This window comes from Protopterus annectens, chromosome 11.part0 (genome assembly GCF_019279795.1).
Source record: "Protopterus annectens isolate FY-2018-M chromosome 11.part0, PAN1.0, whole genome shotgun sequence".
NCBI classification, from domain to species: Eukaryota; Metazoa; Chordata; order Ceratodontiformes; family Protopteridae; genus Protopterus; species Protopterus annectens.
The window spans coordinates 814,591,594-814,613,582 of NC_056745.1; the positions used below are offsets into that span (position 1 = coordinate 814,591,594).

At 43.0% G+C, this 21,989-nt stretch overlaps 1 protein-coding gene across 1 annotated transcript in view; it reads right to left on the bottom strand.

Moving 5' to 3' along the window:
• Positions 1-21,989, bottom strand: part of PIK3C2G (phosphatidylinositol-4-phosphate 3-kinase catalytic subunit type 2 gamma) — a 1,120,359-nt gene that overhangs the window by 228,162 nt on the left and 870,208 nt on the right. The window contains exon 17 of the mRNA XM_044087254.1: positions 19,530-19,651. Within this exon, the coding sequence (XP_043943189.1) occupies positions 19,530-19,651 (122 nt within the window). The remainder of the gene's footprint in view (positions 1-19,529; positions 19,652-21,989) is intronic.

The window sequence follows — 21,989 nt, forward strand, 5'->3', positions numbered from 1 at the left end:
TAAGACCAACACGACAGTACCCCAAATCAGCTCTGAGGAATTACCCATGTATTTCCGAATATATCCTGCACTACAGGGATGGAACTGTAAGGAAAAGCAGACATTGGTGAGAAATGTCCACCCAGAAACATTTGCAACGCAGTCACAGCAACATACAAGTACCCCAAATGAACTCTAGCGTAGAACGACTGTTTGAACAAAGAAATCCTGGTTTCCAGTCACACACTACACTGACATATACTGGCCCAACTCACAGTCTAGTGTGAATCCTGAGGTGTTACAGGACATTTCTCAATCTGCCCCTACACACATATACACCTGATAGACCACCAATACCTGTAGCAGCATGCACAGTCAGATAGAAATGGATCTATGACACTCACATCTGCTACTCTCCCTATTCAGTCCAAAAATATTTACACACAACATTGCTACACAATCTTGGCAGTCTGCTACCAATGGCCAGACATCCATAACTCTCAACTGTACAGATTTCCACAGAATGTCCATGTGTGGGATCATATTTATGGCCATTGCTGCATATCACTTCAAGGAGTCTGCTAAGTCATGGGGATGATATCAGGAGTGCAGTCATTAAATAATGCTATACCATACCTCTGAACCTCTTACTGCAAGACATCTGGACAAAGCATGACATACTTGGGGGACAGGGGGCAATAAAGAGGGACATAGCTCGCATAATGGTGCTATAAATTGAAACAGTAGCTGATGTTACAGGGTTTGTTGTAACATAACATTTTTGAAAGATATGATGTCTGAAACACTAATGGGTGCCAACATTTGCTGACTGCAATCCTTACATTATCCTACCAATTTATTAAAAGCAGAAATTGTCTGAGGAACAGACCAAACATAACAGGCAAGCCTCTGGACAGTCTGTGGACATCTGGACAGTTGAGAGGTATGTCAGAGACATATCACTGTCAGACATCAAGTTACACAGAAAATTCATTTCCAGACAAACCCTGTTAACCTAGCAGTCATCTATGTATATAACAGCAATACTTACTTATAATCTGTACCCACGTCTAGAGGTTTGTCCCCCATGTTGTTGGGCTGTCTCCACATGACTTGTCCTGAGAGGTATTCCCACCTACAGTCTGTGAAGCTGTATCCCCTACACCTCCATAATGTCTTCCACACAGCCAAGGAAAAGGGCCAAGGCCCACAAGAAGGACTTTATTATTCCACTGTGTTGCGATGACATTGGCTAATGGAAAGACAACATAGCTGCTCTGGATGCAAGTAGCAAGTGGGAGACACTAAATGGTAAACAGGCCATCACCTCCTCATGAGCATTACCTAAAAAAGGCAAGCTGCTGCCTATGCAACACAGGTCTGAACCCACCAACACAAAGACAGACTGTGACTACACAAACCTAACCATTTGCACTATTCAAAGAAACACTTCAGCACTATATCAGATATGTCAATCAGATAAGCTTATAATGGAATGAAGAAGGGGGGATGCAATAATGTGAAATAGGGCATTAAACAATAGGTTGCAACACAACCTGCAGGACTCACATACTGCTGTCCTGCACCTATGGCCATTCCTGCTTGCCCTGTCTGCAGTGACATGGATCACATCTCTGGACCCTGAGTCACCCAGCAAAGGTCAGCTTATGTATGACCACTACTGGAGTGTTTCTTGTCCAATACTGAGTGTGACACTGCTAAGCCAGCTACCTGGGATGTTGTAAATATTCATACGTCATCAGTGAATGCTACAATGATACATATCCTTGTCTTACAAATGTAAGAGGCTTATATAGGGTATGTGCATAGTAGACAACAGGAGCAGAAGTGTGTGTTGAACTGTATTTTACATACTGAGCCCACCTGACACCTGTCCAGTGTTCTGCAGACTGACCACAAGTCTGCCTCATATTTGTAGTCAATGCCTCATACAATTGTGTATTGTCTGGCACATTACTGGCAACCCATTAAAGACTGAAGTCATAACATAATAGCATACATTTGATTTTCAGATGTCATATACTGCAGCGTAGACCTATGAATGTGACACCGTCTTTGCTGGCAACTAAGTGTGCTTCACCCGTATTGATAACGGGACACTATGTTCCGGCCTTTGCCCACTTGTGATGTGTGCATTTGTGCAGATATCTTACTCTGACAGGAGTTTGGTGTCTTAGCATGAAACTCATGTCAGTGCAAGCATACCTTGACCTGCATGATGCTGACAATTGTGCAGTCATAGACACCTGCTTTGCAGCTGTGGAGAGCACACTTATTTTTCCAGGTTACTCATCCCATCATATGTCTAGACCCCAAATGGAGGGCTGCAAAGCCACAGGAGGCGGAGTGTTAAACATTATCATACACATACACACCTCCAGGCTAGCAAAACAGTATGACGCATGGGAGACATCCTGACTGCAGTTAACAGTTGACAAAACACCTACTCAAATCATAGCTAGCTACAGGCCTCCAACCCTGACTATGGACAACCACCACACCAATTAGAACTTGCTGGAATCTGTCAGAATTCAATCACCCATCCTTCTCCTGGGTGACTTCAACTACCCAACCATAGTGTGCATGACTTATGCCACCTGAACATGAATGTACAGAGATTCTGCTGCTTTGTCAATGGCAATCCAGTGGCTCAGCTAGTCAACACTCCTACTACAGGTGGAAATATCCTGTACCTGGTCCTAAACAACATGAGTAGCCACTGTAGCACCCCTACAGTGTCATCCCCCTTGGTAAGATCTAACCACATTTCCATCACTGTTCAGGTCACCATCTCCCCTGCCCCCCCCCCGTCAGGGTCAAAAAGTAATAACTGTACACAAATGACTAAACATCTCCTCAGAGCAGGTAGCTTTACAGCCAATGCCCCATCAGTTGGAACTAGCAATAGTGTCCAAGCCCACACCACAGTACTATGTGAGCACCTACATAGCTGTATGGACTCAGAAATGCCTGACAGGACAACATCATCTCACACAAGTTAGGATAAACGTCCATGGTGGACAGCAGCAATACACACATACCATAATAGGTTGAAATAATTTCTGGACAGGGCCAAGAAGGAACAGGTGCCTTACTGGAAGCAATGTCACCTTGGTCTGCACAACCAAATAAGGTCACAGGTGAATTATCCTAAGGCTATTTTTGAGTGCAAATTGGAAACATCCACCAAGGCCAGTCAATAGGCCTTCCACACATGTGTCTGCAATCCCAGAGGCAACACACAAATTTTCTCTGTAGTGGTAGTCAATAACACCACATACACATACAGCATAGATATAGGCAACCGGCTGCAGACAAGTGAAATGTAAACATCACACCCTGTCCCCCCATCAGTATACATGTGCATGCACAGCACCTGCCTCACTCCTCTCATCATCAGGAAACAGGTCAGTAATGCCCTCTCAAAGGCAACACACAGAGGTCTCCATAGGCCTGATACCATCCCTGGCTGCATCCTACATGAACACAGGCAAAGGCTCTCAGATCCATTCAGCACTATAGTCAACCAAAGCCTGAAACCGGTGTCATCCCATCTGCACAGAGGACAGCCACTATACACAAAGGCAGAGCAATCCACCGACTCAGCCTATCATATGCACATCAGCCTAACTAGCCTGCTTTGCAAGGGCATGGAAAGCAATATCAAGGACATTATGAACAGAGACATCGGCAACATCAAAATGCCTGAGCCCAAACAGCATGGTATTATCAAAGGGAGGTCAGGCCTGTTAAGCCTGTTTGACCTCTCTGAAGTGGTCAACAAACACAAGGATGAGGGGAAGATGGTGAACATTGCCACCCTTCGCCTAGACTAATTCTCTCACAATAATCTCCAAGTGGCCAGGATACATATGCCTACACAGCTAGGCATCAAGCTGTATGTTACCAGATAGGTAGCTAACTGGCCCAATGGTAGTACCCACTCGGTCAATGTAGTGGAACCTACCTGTAGTAGTAGAGTCTTCCAAAGCGGTGTACTCCAAGGATCAGTCTGGGGGCCTCAACTGTTTGAAATATACATATCTGAGGTACAGGAAAAAAGCAGTGGTCTGTGACTGAGCAGTTGTACAGATGCTTGCAAGCTGGCTGCCTTACATTCCCCTACTGATGTGAGCATACCTCAAGAGGCCCTCTCCCAATTAATGACTGGTACAAGAAGCATTTCCACAAATTGAATACCAGGAAAGGCATCATTCATCCTGCTGTGGCAGATGTCATCCACACTAATTATGACATTAATAATGTACTGCACATGCAATCAGGTGTGAGTTGACTTGTGCACCAACGTTGGTAGCAACCTGATAGTTTCCCACCATGTGGGCACCATTGTACGGAAGGCCATTTACATGGCCCACCTCACACATATGGGTATGTCATCCAGGAACCAGGAAGCCACAGCATCCCTGTACTCCACCCTTATCAGACGCATTACCAAGTAAAATGGCTCCTTTGGCATGTACCTTGCCAAGCAAATGCAGCAGTTGCAGAGACCACAGAGGTTCCTTACCAGGCAAATCCAGGGTCTGTAACAGCTATCAAATACAGGTAGGCTGAAAGCCCTGTCCCTGTACTCAGTCTCATACAGACTGATTATAGGTGACCTGTGTCTGCCATACCAGGACATTTCCAATCAGCATTGATAGCATTTTTGTGTATCTGTAAGACAAACCCCACTCACGCATCATGCACGCAAGGCCCTAACCTGGTCTTTGACATGTATAGTACTTGTAGGCAGGATAGTGTAGTGTCCCAAATGGGTCTATATTAGATAACCGAATGTTATCTTTAGCAAACGCTCACATGAGCGAAAATGCCGGTAATTGAACTTGGTATTGTGGGGGGCGGAGCCCCCCATCCCCCGCTAACTATATATTCCAACTCCGAGATCACACTACAGTGAGGAAAGGGCAAATATCTTACTCCTCATTATACCATGACCCCGCAAACTCCCTTTCGATTCCCGGTATTTTCGCTCGTGTGAGTGTTCGCGGTTTTGTCTTTTCGTGCTTCTAATCTAGACCCATCCCACACAATACACTATCTGTAAAATGTACTCCCTCCCCATGTCTAGCAGAGTATGTGTATAGTCCTCTTGAAGAAGAAGCAGGAAAACTGCATGGAAAATGGATGAAACACCTTTGGGATCTCTCAGATGTAACAGCTGGACAGGGAAAACAGGTGCTGGCTTGGAAAGGACATGGGCGAAAGTCTAGGCCAGGCTTATGAGGGCATCAGGGCCAATAGCCAGGTATCATCTTATGAAGCTATGCACCTAGTACTTTACATGTTTCCTGTATGTATTGCAGACTGTCTTGCAATGTTGTCTGAAATGAATCCCTGTGAGTCTGAACTTTGTAGGTACTGCAGTGATACTGTATAGTCGTGTCCCTTCATCAGTTATCATCACATATCATTACACCTTTTGTCATTGTGTGTGGTCTGTACAGCAGTACTTCAGCTCTTACAGTACATGCATATGCACTTGGTGACACTGTATAGCTCACTCCAATAGCCTTGGTCTTGGCCACAATTCCCATTCTGCTACTAGGTCCATCACACAGTAATATTTGTCACCCTTTGTTGTGGGCTTTACAGCAGCAGTGAAAGAGATGGATTGCGGCAGGTGGATCTAACATAAGGTTAGTCCTAAAGGGCCCATTGGTCTAGCAGTTCTTCCAGACTGCACCAGGGGTGTGTGGTTGTGTGTGTGTGTGTGTGTGTGTGTGTGTGTGTGTGTGTGTGAGTGTGTATCAACAAACATAATATTGCAGGGTATTTATTCACATATGTTGTCTTCCCCTCGCAGGTGAGCACAAGGGTTGGTGTCCCTCCCCCTCACAACCTGATGTCAGTGTCTTAGCGGACTCTCATGATGATGCTGGTGATAGTGAGGCACAGGAGGGCTATTGGTGCCTGAATTCATGCCATTGTTTCATATCCCACTTTCACCCACTATGTCACCGCATACAGTAAGTATGCACACACATATCCAGTCCCCAGCAGCCATGGATAATGGCCAGGTTAAGGGTGGTGGCAAGGAACAAGCTAGTGTGTTGAGTATGGTGAGTGCGAGTGTAGACACCAGCCATAGGCATAAAGCAGGTGATGTCTCACACACAGGAAAGTAGACAGGGGTGTTTGACAGAGGACTGCTGCCCATCAAGCCCCTGTTGCAAGTGCCACAGCAGGTGTCACCAGATGCATGTTAGGTCCATCATGGAAGGACAGGTGTGTACTGACTGCAACACCAGACAGATGCTCAGGGTTATGAATGTAGCACTCTTTGCCATGCGTGACGAACTCCACAGCACTTGTGATGCCATATTTCTGTGCTTCAGCATGTGGTAGGAGTAGGGCATCAGCCAGGTGTACATAGGTCACCAATATGATCAGCTGTAAGCCTGCATGGCCATGCAGATTCAAAGTCCTGTAGTGGCAATACCAACAGCACTACCAAAGGGAGGGTGCTGTCTACACAGCAATGAAGCAGGCCAAAGGCACATTGCCCTGGCCAGTCCCATCAGGGATGCAGATCCATCAGACAGCAGTCACCATCAGGGAGTAGTACTGCATCTGTTTGGGTCTGGAAGTGCCAATGATACTGCTGGCAGAATCAGTTACCGTGTTCCTGCTGGGAGACTGTGAACCCTACATCCTGCCATGTACAGTCGATGGCTGTCCAAAAAACCCTGTGTCGGACATCCACACCGATTGATGGTATGCAGACAAACATTCACACATCCCTATTACAGGCCAGTCACCACCAGATGCGCACAGTTCCTCTGCATGGCCAAGTTGTACATCACCCCTCTGGACACACACACACACACACACACACACACACACACACACACACACACACACACACACACACACACACACACACACATGCACACACACAATGTCAGCCATATAGCCCAGCTTAGGCCTCTGGAAATTCAACACCACACCCTGTGCAAGTGATGATAATGCTGGCAGTAGTTATGGGTACACATTGAGGTGTATTTTCCTTGTTAGCCATGATGCACTATTGCTGTTAGTACTGCTGAAGTCTATAGTGTCACATACTGTATTCTGGTTGTATTCCAGGTGTCTGTGTGTCTGCAGGCAGTGGGGATGATGACAATATCAATGTTGAGTAAGGTGTAGTGGAAACATAGTGACCTTTTCATAGCCAAGGTACATCTGTATATGTACATGTTTACCAGGTGTGTTTACATGCAATGGTGTGTGAGGGTGGGTCAATTGTGGCAGACAGTGCGACCTTGCATACATACCCTTGACACATCCACCTAGCCTTCATACATGTCAACTGGGTGTTCAGTAGGACCAAGGCTCAAACATACAGAGGAGGTTACTTGAGTACTGGCACTAGGTCCCTCACAAGCTTAGCCATTACTTTAACTGCAACAGATTCAGCTATCAGCACCTGCTGCCTCTGCCATTTCTGTCACATCCTCTCGACCATCATGCAGTTGATGAGGGTATGCCTGGTACTGTGTATGACAGGTTTGGGGTATGTATTTCTGACACAGGGCAGCCTGTGGTAGTCTAACCTGACAATCACCAGCATGTGTGTCTGCTATCCCATATGCATGTCTGGCCTCTCATGTTGGTAGTGCACAAAGAGTCATAGTCCTTTACTTGGGGCACCTGGTGAAGGGCTGAGTACAGGCCCTACCTACACAGTCTTACGAACAATAGTGCTAGATACATAACACAGATAGAACACCAGTACTATAGTGCAGCAGTGTCTGACACTGCTATTGAAGTGGGTGATAACTGCAGGGGTTGTTAGGATTGCTAATGGTGTGTTCAGAGACCCTTAACATGTTAGACCCATCTGACATACATGCACACCGCTGCATGGGGCCAGGCATTGATACACATATGCACATGGAGGTGACACTTATCAGAGTAGATGACCTACCCATCTATTAATGTACAATACACACTGATACAACCATTGCATCACAGTGGCTTGGTGTTAGAATCTGTGTAACTGTGCATGTACAGTGGATGACATCTGTATGAGCTGACACTAGGTTGGCAATGAGGGAGTTCACAGGGTGGAAGAGGGACACAAAATGGAATAGTCATCAAATAGACACACTAAAGACAGCTACAGGGGCTGTGCATACAGAAACACATACACAGTTGCCAATAGACATATTAGTAACCCTACGTATCCACTTGTATGTACTATAGTGCTGCATACACATGACATGTTCCACATATGTTACATGCCTGGGACATAACACACAACCTCTTACAACAGGTAATCTTGTGAGTGCCTTCATGGATGGTGGGATAACCCATCAGACATAGTGATTGGTCTCATCTACTGCTACGACAAAGCTGCACAAGTGATACAGTGACAAACTTTCTATCAGCATGATGTGTCAGTCAGGTACGATGTCTGCTGATGCCATGTGTGGCAGTACAGTAACTGTGACATATTTGGCAATGATATCACAGGAATGCTCATTGCCAGGGGACACAGACCAAATATAGGTTGCAAACATGTGGATATCCCATGTACATCTGTACAGATGACTGGTATGGGCTGTATAGTGTTACATGGTGCATGTAAGGCAGATGCCATTAACAGGGTATTTAAAGTAATGTCATGGGTAAGGGGTCAACAGGCCTTAAAATGGTATAACCGACACACACAACAGCCACAGGGGATATGCTTCACACACACTAATATAATTGTTGGCATTGAGATTAGAACACCTACCTATCTGTTTCCAATACAGTATTCCACAGTTATTGCACATGCCACAGAGCTTAGAGGGCTGACAGGTGTATACAGGTACATCTAAGGTGAATGGCATCAGCAGGCCTTGTAAAGTAGAGCAATTTGATGTGTACTGGGTGGTGCATGCCTCAAAATAGTATAACCCACACCCCAGAGGATATGATTTTCACCCAAACAAACACAGGGATGATGTAGGTCTCACATACACACAGTGCCACAGTTGCCAGCATTGAGTTTAGAACTCCTACCTATCTAGTTATGTGTACTGCAGTTTTACCCAGTTATCACACGCACCATAGAGCTTATAGGGTTTAACAGTGTTGCAAGGTATGTCTAAGGTGATTACATCAAGAGCCCTTGTAAAGTATGGCAATGGGAAATGTACTGGGTGGGAGGGGCATCAAAATTCGTTACCCTACAAACATACATACTTAGAAACCCTTGTACATACACTTATATACACACACTCATGTTTACCAAACCTGAGAATAGAACTCCTGTCTGTCTAGTTATTTGGACTATAGTGTTACACAGTTATCACATGCACTACAGAGCTTACAGGACTGACGTGCACAAACGTACTTATATGGTGAATGACATCAGCAGGACTGCTAAAGTTGGGCACTGGGAGGTGTTTTGGGTGGGAAAGTCCTCAAAATACTTCAGCCTACAAACATACATACTTACAAATTCTTGGGCATACACGTATACACACACACACACACACACACACACACACACACACACACACACACACACACACACACACACACACACTTGCCAGATCTCAGAATAGACCAATGCCTACATAGTTGTTTGGACTATAGTGTTACGCAGTTATCGCACACGTTGCACAGCTTATATGGCTAAAATGTGCACAGAGGTATGTCTAAGGTGAATGACAGCAGGATTGCTAAAGCTGGGCACTGGGATGTGTACTGGGTGGGAAAGTCCTCAAAAAAACTTCAGCCTGCAGACATACACACTTACAAACTCTTGTAAATATACTTATGTACACACATTTGGTAGACCTGTGAATAGAACTCATGTCTATTTAGTTATTTGTACTACAGTGTTACACAGTTATCACATGCGCTACAAAGCTTATAGGGATGACAAGTGCAGAAAGGTACTTCTTAGGTGAATGACATCAACAGGACTGCTAAAGTTGGGCACTGGGATGTGTACTGGGTGGGAAAGTCCTCAAAATATTTCAGCCTACAAACATACACACTTTTGTACATAGACTTACACACATACAGATACATATTTGCCAAACCTGAGAATAGAACCCCTGTATATCTATTTATTTGGACAATAGTATTACATAGTTATTGCATGCACCACTGAGCTTATATGGCTGCAGTTCTACAAAGGTACTTATAAGGGGAATGACATCAGCAGGACTGCTAAAGTTGGGCACTGGGATGTGTACTGGGAGGGAAAAGTCCTCAAAATACTTCAGACTACAAACATACATACTTACAAACTCTTGTACATACTTATTCACACACACACACACACACACACACACACACACACACACACACACACACACACACACACATTTGCAATACTAGAGAATACAACTCCTGCCTACCTACTTGTTTGGACTATAGTGTTACATAACTATTACATGTGCCATGGAGCTTATAGCACTAGGTTATGCAAAGGTACTTCTAAGGGGAATGACATCAGCAGGACTGCTAAAGTGGGGCACTGGGAAGGGTACTGTGTGGGAATGGCCTAAAACTGTTTCAACTACAGAAAAACACACACTCTGACGGACACTTACATTTGCCAGGACTGAGATTATAACCCCTATCTATCTAGTTATTTGCACTATAGTGTTACACAGTTATTGTATGCACTGCAGAGCTTACAGGGCTAAAAGGTGCCCAATGGTACTTCAAATGTAAATGACAGCAGCAGATCTTATAAAGTAGGGCAATGGGAAGTGTACTGAGTGGGAACAGCCTCCTAATACCTAGACCTACAGAGACACACACACACACACACACACACACACACACACACACACACATACACACGCATGCAGATGTTGTGATATTATAACCCCCACCTCAGTACTATTACACAATGGAGCTCACATTCATGCTGGCTTGTGGGGCTGGTTACAGCCAGTATGCAACTGTCTGCAGCAGGACATCACTCTATGTCATTCAGGATTTCCGTGTGTGTGACTCACTGTGTGTGTGTGTGTCCCTGTGTCTCTCTCTCTGTCACTGTCTGTCTCTCTCTTCCCCACATCTATGTGTGTGTATGCTTGACACATTGTTATCTGTTTCCCATATATATGTCTGTGTATCACACGCAACAGATGCAGATATATTGCATATGGGCTACCTACAGCTAGCTGGGGGTAATCCTGTTTGATGGGTGAGTATAAGGACAGTTAAGGTGTACATAGCTGTTTGCATGCAAAGACATATGCACAATACAGTTATATAGTCAGATGTGGGTTCCATCATGGTCTGTGATTCTTTAAGTGTAGGAGCATGTCCAGTGTGACCTTCTATAGTTAGAGTGGGACTCCATTCCAGAGATACAGTAGGTGTACTCCAGTCCAGGGTTTTGTGTGCTACAGCCATACCTCTCAAAAGTGAATAGGACTTTCCTAGAGGTACTGGGTTTATTTTAGCATATATTTTCTGACATATCTGAAGTCTGATACTGCAATGTATTGTGTCATTACCTAGTGACAGACAGCCTGAGATCATCACAGAACTTTACCAGAGGGATACAAAATATATGATGCACAGGCCAATATTATGAGCCCAACTATATACATTCCTGCCAAAAAAGACCAGTTGAGAGGTGTGGCTACAGTTGGTTAACTGATGAAGCTGTGTAAACAATCCAGCAACTTGGTGGTACACCAACTGGGGATCCCCTGCTTGTGTGGTATTCTTCTTAACTGACAAGTCATGTCCTGGTGTGGCCATACCTCTGAACTGTAGATATTTTGGCAGAATGTGCAGGTGTTAGTCTAGAGGTTTCATTGAGTCTACCTAAACTTTTGTTTTTATGGCAAGTTAGTTGCACATAATTGATGATGGATGTTACAAAATAATGGCAGACATTAGTGTTTCAGACTTCATAAACTTCAGACAATTCCTACTAATGCAAATCCCCTTATCCTACCAACTTTCTCAGTATGTAAGGGCAATATTTACAGCATGTGCCTATCATTGTGCCTTTGTCCCACTTTTATTTATGACCCTGTCCAGATGTCTTGCTGTCAGAGGTTGGGAGGTATGGATGTGGGTACAGAATGCATTCTACTGTGCAGAAATGTCCATTATATGTGTAGTATATTCTGCATAGCACTGTGACTTCCAGGTATGTCAGTGGTAGAGCAGTACAGAGTGATGTGGTGAACCACTGACTTACAGTTATGTATAAGTTCATAGGTTGCTATGACGTTAGTAGGTTATTGTCCCTGAAACCATTATAACTCATGCAGATGAGGGTGTAGCCCATGTTACAACATGTCAGCACACAGAGCCACCCTCCAGAAGGGACAGGGGTGGGATCACAGGTCTGTATTTTGTGTTTCCCATGCAGTTATACATGTAGCACATCACTAGGGGTATTGAGGCCATTAGCTTGATGTTGACAGGGAGTGTAATTCACAGATGGAGTAGTGTATGGTACATGTATCTGTCACACCAACAAGCCATACTGACAACACAGCCCAGGTTGATGCTATGCCTACAGGTTGATGGAATGGACCTTCAGTTCCAGATGTGCAACAGTCCTATCAAGGCAGGGTCTGGATTGCTTTGTATGCCAGACAGGGGTCACCTCAATGGAGTCTGTATGGAACGGGGAGGAGGGACAGTGCTGTTAGCCTATCTTTGCATGGTAGGTGTTTGGGGTATGGGGTAAGGCCTTAGTGTTTGCAAGACCCTGGTTTCTGGAGTCTACATGGTCTGTGGTGTGTATGTTTGTGGAGTTCTCATGTGATTTTCGCCTCTGAAGTGCCCATTGTTTAGGTTTTGTTTTGTTATGGACCTCCACTTACATGGGTGTGTGTTGTGTATTTGCAGGTGATGTTTACTGACTCCTTACCCTTCATGGCACCTATGTTACTACACAATCTGTTCTGGTGTGCACATTCTCCATTTGTCTGGCCAGTGGTTCCCCTTCCCCTTATGTGTGTCTCCATGTCGTTCTGTAGTCCAGTCACAGGCTTTGGTCAGAGTGGCTGCTCTTATGTATTTGTAATTCTGATGTGGGTGGGGGTACATGCCGTTACATCGCACACAGGGTTGTGGACTTCACACCTTTGAGTGTACCTATTTAGCAGGTTGTCCATCATTGCATCACTCCATTTGCTGTGGTCCTTAGATGGTTTGTGTTGCTATATGTTATTATGAGGCTACATGTGGGCCTAGCTGTCATACCATCAGAGACTGACATCTGCACATGCCAAAATATGACAGTCAAACAAAGGTCCACACATGGGGACATGGTGTTAATACTGTTCTGCCAAACATAGACAGTTAGGACACCGGTTTGGTAATTGCTTGTTCGCTTTTATGGGTTTGACTTGTGCTTCTCCACTTTCTGCCATTATTGTTTTGACATGACCCTTTCTTTTTATGCAAATAACTGGCAGGCAAATGCAATGTTAGGGCAAGCAGAGCAGATATAAAAGACATACTTGTGCTCCTTCTGTGACAACTTGTGCCATTCCAGGGCTACGGCTATTGGTGAGAGACATGTCAGTGCTGACACAGAAAGGTGGCAGCCCTTTATACACTGGCAGTACACTGACCTTCATGTACCGGCTGTCCTACTTGGCACCGTACCTATCAACTTCTGGGAGCCAGACATCTGGACAAAGTCATGAGTGATTGGGGGACAGAGGCCTAAATATAGGTACCATTGTTAAGTATTGGCCTTACAATCCTAGAAATATGGTTCAATAACAGGTTTTGTATTAGCATGCATGTTTCTATAGGGTATGAAATCTGATACTATAATCTGTCATTATTTTCTGACCTCACTCTTGTGTAATTTGCCAGTGAATTGCCAGACAGCCACTATTTCATGTTATACAGACCACACTTATGATGCAAACCTCAGCACATTCTGCAATAGGTCTGTACAGTTGAGAGGTATGGTAGGCACTGTGTAGGTTACTCTAAGCTGGGTACTGTCCATATGTGTGGCCCCCTGACCATGAGATGTACAGCTTTCCTGCATTAACAGATATTGACATTTTAACAGTGTATGCTACCCCTACCGTAGGTGTAGCTAACATGCAGAATATTTGGCACTGCAGTTCTTGGAACATGGCCCTGTCAAAGATAGACAGCACTGTACCTAGGCCACTGCAACACAACAGCTGGGAGTAAGTGCTGGTCATATCCTGATAGTATTAACCACACATATACATAATCTCATTGACCCCTGCATATTCTGGACATGCAACAAGTTATCATGTTGATTGGGACAGCCCTGGCAATGTGTGCTCTGCTACTATTTCCCTGCAAACATACATGTTACTGCATTTCCATGGAACTATGGATGGGAGGGGGCACACCTGTCAACTGTACGCATTTGCACAGACTGTGCTGATATTTGCTTTACATTTTGGTTCCATTAAGCATAGTATTGTGCCCTGTCTAGGAGACTAGAGGCATATCACCGAAGACCACAGGTTAGATTGAAATAGCATACATTTGAGTTTCAGACTTCTTACCTTTCAGAGCTTTACTGCAACTACATAACCTGCTGTGCTATCACTGTGTAAGTCTGTAGGGGATATTTCATCACCTTTGCCATTTTTGAGCATTTGCCAGACATTTCTTTATGGTTTTCTATGGCTGACTTACTGGGTGAGTCTGAGGGGTGAGTATAGGACCCCCACACTGACATCCTTGCCATGTGACCTATGACCCCCCAATTAGCTGGCTCCCCACATATACTGCAGTGGGATTTGTCACCTTGGGTACTACTGCATAATGTGGGGAAGCTAGTATTGGGCAAACATTTCCTGGTGTCCCACATAGCTGTCAGTTTTCTGCTGCTATCCCAGTAGGCCACCCCATTCCCTTGCATGCATATAGCAGTACCATAGATATGCTACCCAAGTATGCTAATCCATTCATTTATTGTTAAGAAGACTGAGTTACCTTATGCCTGCAGCAGTTGTGAGGATGGTGCTTGAGGGCTGCCTATGTCATATGCACACAATACACTGCCTATATATGGTAAGGTACAGGTAGTGTGATGTGTATGGCATCCATTTTACTGTGTAGGCAAGTCGGAGACAGGTGTCAGTCCCTGAGTCCCTATAGTGTCAGTATGTGTTCTATGTGTTGCCTCTTGGCCAAGGCCAGGGCATACTGGGCATGCCTCTGTCTGCTTACAGGAGCTGGCTCAGGGGGTTCCTCCTCCAAGTCCCTCTGTGCTTGTGGGGACCTTGGCAATGGTGGTGGGCTGTGTGGCCCTTTCCGATGCTGTTTCTGCTGCAGTTGTTTCCATATGATCATATTGTGTAGCATGGCACAGACTATGAACATATGTGCACATGTGGCTGGAGAATACTGCAGTGCTCCACCAGAGATGTCAAAGCAGCGGAACCATGACTTGAGAATTCCAAACACATGCTCTATGATGATCCTGGTTTGTGCATGTGCCTCATTATGGCATTCTTGAGTGGGTGTGTGTGCATTTCTGATGGGAATCACCATCCACGTCTCCAGTGCATAGCCAGCACCCCCCACCAGATGGCCATATGGGATGTGCCCCCTGGCAAATTCCTGGTACAGATGTGAGGAATGCCAGATGTGGGAGTTATGATAGCTTCCAGGACTACCAGCACACACATTTAAGATAATGCCCTGGGCATTGCACATGACCTGGCAGTTGGAGTAAAAGCACTTGTGGTTTGCATAGACCTTACCCTGTTCACTGGGTGGTGCTTTGATGTGGATGTGTGTGCAGTCTATAGCAGCCAGTACCTCTGGGTAGTCTGCTACATGGTGGAAGAGGCACATATTGCTGGTCCTCTCCTCACGGGTGTTGGAGAAGTAAATGTGCTCACCGGCATATGGTAGCATGGCATCCAGGAACTGGAGTACCCTGGATGCAGATGCCTGTGAGACCCCCATGATGTCCCCAGTAGGTCTTTGGAAAGTACCTGTAGCTGGTATTCTTAAGGTTACACATACCTTGGTATCCAATGGGATGGGTTCCCCTCTGTTGGCTCTGGGACTGAGGTGAGGCTGGTGCAGCTTGATGAGTTGCTGAAGTATGTCCCTGTCCACCCTGTAGTGCTCTACTATCTCGAGATCATGTAGCCTCTGGTAGGATACCCTGGGTCTGAACACTCTTCTCCTCCTCCTGGGTTTGGGGCTGCCAGCATTATCCTCCTCACTGCCCTCAGCCTCTAGCACATACTGATGTATCAAAGTGACAGCAGCCCATAACATTTTGTCGGTTAAAATTCCCCCAAGTATGTACACCACTGTTGCAGAGTTTGTGGGAAAAATCAGACTGAAAGGTGTTTGCACAGTTTATACTGTTATGCTACAGATGCTTCATTGATTGGCTGGCTATGATACATTCCACCTGCCTGTTATATTATTGGTACTTGGCTGCTTTTATTCTGCTGTTTCCCTTCTTTTTTTTTTCCCTTCCTATTTCTGCCTCTTTTAAGACCCAAGGCACACAGTGCAAACCCGGTGCCCAAATGTAAACAGTTCTGTTAATTCTAGGGGATTTTTTTTTGTTTTAGACCAGGTGTATGCTGTGCAAACCCGTTTAGCTAAAGTAAAGACTTTGAAGCAGGCATGGCCTTCCCTGGGCATGAACGCACTCTTCATTTCATAGAATAAGTCAATACAGCCTTAGACACATCCTCCTTTGCTTAGCTGTGCTTAGCTAACTCAAATGGGAGCCGTTCAGCTCCATTGTGTTTACACCAAGCATGATATGCCCCCTTTTTATGTCAGCTGCTTCTCCTGCTTACACCACTGCCTTATAGCTCCTACATGGTTAGGTGCAGCTAGAGAATGGTCTCTCATTTAGTGACTCAGTAAAATTTGTTCATTTGCATACCCTACTGCCTTAGTCCCTTGTTACATCCCTACACCAGTGCCTTCCTCCTTAGCAACCACTGTTACCTTTTATTGTTTTGATTCTGTATGTCATACACTATAACGGCAAAATGCAAATTTTACTTAAAATTAACTTTTCACTTTTTCTTTCAGCACAATCCCATTTACACACCACTGCGCTATGCTTAAACGGGCAAAATCAGCCAAAAAAAAAAACTTGAATTTTTATCATTTTGCAACTCTTTTCCATGCCAATGGTTATAACACATGCTTTACTTTAAGCTGTCATGCCTCCATTTTAATTTTTGCAGAAATGTACTTGGTTAGTAACTGAATACATTTCTGCACCTCACACTATTCTGGCATAGATGCCTGTCTGTTTCCTAAATCGCTAATTCACCTCATTTGCATGGTTTTCACCAGCAAATGAGATAATTAGCATTATTTAGTGGCGTCCATGCCAGAATAGTGCTGGCAGGCTTTTGCATGCCTCCAGCCTTGTTTACTGGATTGCTGGGTGGCCATATTCCATGCAGCAGCTGCGGCACTATTTGGACAAAGGAATTTACCATTATTGAATCCCAGGGATTGTTAGCTAATTGAGGCATTGCACTAAAGGCAGCAGATAAAGGGGGTGGGTGGTTATACTGGATAAAGCGTATTTTGATTCCAGAATGCGTGAAATGCTCAACACTGATGAATATCAGCTCATAGATAGGAAATATCTTAATAATATTGTTATGAATGTGAATATTTCAGTTTATAATATACATATCAATGGAGAGATTAGTTTAGAACAATTGGAATATTTTTATGTACCAACTCCTAAAATTCCTATTTTATGTGGAATTCCTAACATTCATAAATCTTTGACTTCACCACCTTTGAGACCCTTTGTATCTTCATGAGGCTGAATTACTGAACCTATTTCTAGTTATTTAGAAAATAGACTAAAAGCAGCACTAAATTTATCAAACACAGTGATAAAGGGCGCGCCACAATTTTTGGAATATCTCTATGAATGGTCTTTGACAATGGATGTAATCGATTGTTATTTTGTAACTTTAGATGTAAATGCTCTATTCACTTTGATTCCTAATGATATAACTCTGGATTTTTTATGTGATGTTCTAACTAAGTATGCAGCACACTCTGCCTCAGAAATTAATATGATATGTGCATTAACTGAGCTAGTCCAAACTAATAATATCTTTTTGTTTCATGAAGACAGATACAGATAATGTAAAGGTGTTGCCATGGGTATGCCCATGGTGAGCAATTATGCTAACATGGTCATGAATATGTGGGAATTTAGTTATGTTTTACATGGATCAAATAATCCTTATGTTGAAAATATTTTATTTTGTAGACATTTTGTTGATGACTTATTTCTGATTTGGAAAGTTTCTATAATCATGTTTGATGATTTTTTTAAACTCTTTGAATTCAACAACATTTTTTTTTTCATTTAAGCATATAATACATTTTACGAAAATTGAATTTTTAGATGTTCAGTTATATAAAGACACTTCAGGAAGGATACAAACCATACTTTTTAGGAAACCAGTTAAGAACATATATTTACATAAAAGGAGTATGCACCCCCGCATATTTTCAAAAATATAGTTAAAAATCAGCTAACCAGAGTAGCAAGGTTAAATGCAAATAAAGAAAACCTTAATAAGCAACTTAAACAAATAACCAATGATTTTATTGATAGAGGGTATAATGCTGAAAAAGTTACAATGGTAGCTAAATACATTTATTCAAATAGTTCTATTACATTTAAACCTATCTTTTCAGGGTAAATAACTATTAAAGTTAATAATCATAGTAATAAAATGCGCAATGATAACATTTTTTCACACAATATTAATATCTCAAGTGCTATGGTTGCCGGAATACTTGTGTTTGTTTTTGCTTTTTGTTTAGTATTTATTGGCTTTGTCTCAGTGGTTGAACTTGACTTTAGTTGGAAATATCACCATGACACTCATATGTTTCAAAATGCCAAATTACCATTGTATGGTATTTCTCATAGTATAGCACTGTGTCATAGTACTTCTCTTTATTTATTTATCTGTACTATATTAACTGGGTTTGTCCAACTAGAAAAATGCCCTTTTTCCAGGAGAGATCTGAGGTGGTATTCGTATGTTATGTCCATTGGAGCTACCACCAATTCAGGCAGCTGAGGCGTTGACTTAGCATCTCATCTAAAGAAGGCTTACTTCAGGAGTGCAGGATTCCCTTTTCTAGAGTACTATAAAATTAATCCACTTACCTGGGACTGGAGTAAAACCAACAGTCTTCTTCACCAAAAGCAGGCTTATTTCCTGTTGAGCTACTGGGATGGTGGTGCAACTCTTGCATTTTCACTGGTACCAATATAACTCTTGTACATAAAGATGAAACACCTTATAATTCAGCTATTTTCAAACAATAGCATTTATAAACAATAACAAACACTGTCTGTAACAACTAACAGATAGCATTTTAACTGCTTGAGTACAATGAACAAGGGAATAATATTAATATTTCTGTACCTCCTGAAAAATTAAAAAAAAAAAGAAAAGGATATATATCTTCTAATCAGTAAGTGGTAAAAGGGAAACATTACAAAATAGCATAAAGTTGCCATTCCTTACTCTGGAAGTGGGAGTGCTGGAAATAACTGTCGAAGTCTGTTGTGAAATTCATAGAACTGAGTAAAAGTCTTATGAGCCATGACAACGATCTCATTCTCACACACGACTTTCACTGCATACAGCTGGAATGAGACACATAACAAGACATATCAGATCACAAATATTTATACAAAAGTAGCATTTACATCCATTTTATTTATTTGGTACTTAAAATATCTGGGTTACATTTAGCTTACTGACAATCAAAAAAAAAGTATTGATGTATTCTAACTAGGCAGTGTAAAATCATTATAGTCTAGAATCTCTTAGCAGTACACTGCATTGCACTTTTTAGTTAATACACCTCCACCAGCACCTCTCCTTACTAGGGCTAACATTCTGACAAACTCAGCATTAACTGTTCATGACAGCACTTCCTCATAATTAACGTAAGATGATCAGAGGAATCATTTTAGCTAATTACTTCCCTTTTCCTCTCAAGGAACACTATCCCCAGGATTCAATAAACTCCATGCAAAAATAGTGCTATTCCTACATGGAGTGAACCATGTCTGTATAACGTTAGCGTTAACAAAAGCATGCCTTGCATACTCATGAAGACACACTACTGTTAAGGTTAAACAGATATGAAGACTACTGAGTACAAGGGATGTGTTCAAGTAGTGCATATTCACCTAACACGCCCCTGCACTCAGAAAGTGCTGTACAGCACTTTTTAAATGCATTTCAGTGTCCACGGACACTGGAAGCAAATAAATGAGTCTTTCAGTGTCTGGAGACACTGAAATGGATAGGGGAGCAAGAAAGCAATACAGGGGCATGTGACAGGTTCTATCACACATCCCCTGCATTGTAAAAGTGCCGTATGGCGATAGCCCTCAACTGTACAGGTTTTTGCAAAATGCCCAGATGCCTGCCTCACATCCATCTTAGCCGCCTAGAGCAAGACAGCTCTACAGAGCCATAAATAATTGTGGGGACAAAGGTGTAGAAATAGGGGCACTTTTAAATATTGCACTTACAAACCTGGAAGGCTGATAGAATAAAAGGTTTGCATTAGCACATATTTCCTGAAGGGTATGAAGCCTGAAATCCAAATGTCTGCCATTGTAAAACAGCCATATGGGCCCTCAACTGAACATGTTTCCCAGAATTCCCAGATGCCTGCCTCACACACCTCTCCACCTCCTAGGGCAAGAACGCTCAACAGAGCCATAAATAATGGGGGTACAAAGGCACAGAAATAGGGACAGTTTTTAAATATTGCACTTACAAACCTGGAAGGTCAATAGAATAAAAGGTTTGCATTAGCATGGACTTCCTGAAGGGTATGAAGACTGACACCTGAATGTCTGCCATTGTAAAACAGCCATATGGGCCTTCAACTCTACAGGTATCTGAAGAATGCCCATATGCCTCCCTCACATACCTCTCAACCTAGAAAGTTGATAGAATAAAATGTTTGCATTAGCACATATTTCCTGAAGGGTATGAAGTCTGAAACACAAATGTCTGTCAGCATGCTCTGATGTAAACCCTGAGTGATTTGCCAAAGACTTGCTAAAACACACTCACACCCCTTAATCTTGTAAGAGCAATAATTAAAATTTGTTCCTATGTGTCCCATTACAATTCCCCTTACAGTGACTGACATGGAGTACAGGTACATGTAAATAAAGTGGGTTAATTAAATTTATTTCTTTCCATCCTAAGGTATGTTTCAGCATAGCTGAGTGGGTATGAGCATTATGGCCCTCTGTTCACCATTGCTTAAACATCCCATAGGATATAACTAAAAATATACAGCTGAAATCCTCATGATGAGATAGCATAGTGGTTAAAGTCCTGGCTTTGCATGCAGATTTGCATGGTTCGAAAACCAAAACAAGCACTTTATTTTTACATGGGAAAGCAGTATTAAAAATTATAATTTCATTTTAAATTAGGTATTAATTGATATACGTCAACTAGGGTAGTGTAGCTGGTCTAAAATGCAAGTGTGAGTGCATATAACATGTGAAATCCCCCCATGTATACACAAGTGTCCCATACAGTATAGTCATACCCCATGGTAATGTAATTAAAGCACAAAGAGGGACATCATGTAAAGTAAATCACATGCACTTACTAATATGTCAGTAATGATTAATGAAGTCATTATAATGATATTTTCTTAAAATGATAAATGAGCAATGGTTAGCAGTGCTCAGCTATGCTAAGTCAATATAAGCATTGCTTAAATTTGAATGCTAAGCAGCAGTTAGCTCAGCTAAACAGATTTGTGCACTGTTAAGCAATGCCAAGCAATTACTCCTTTAAGCACTGTTCAGACTAGCTTCGCGGGTTTCCATGTTGCTAATCTGTACTCAGCATTTTTGAAATGGTCCAATGATGACAAAGGGTGAGAATATGGCCTTATTTAAACTGTACAGGTGGGAATACAGCCATAACCTGTTTTCA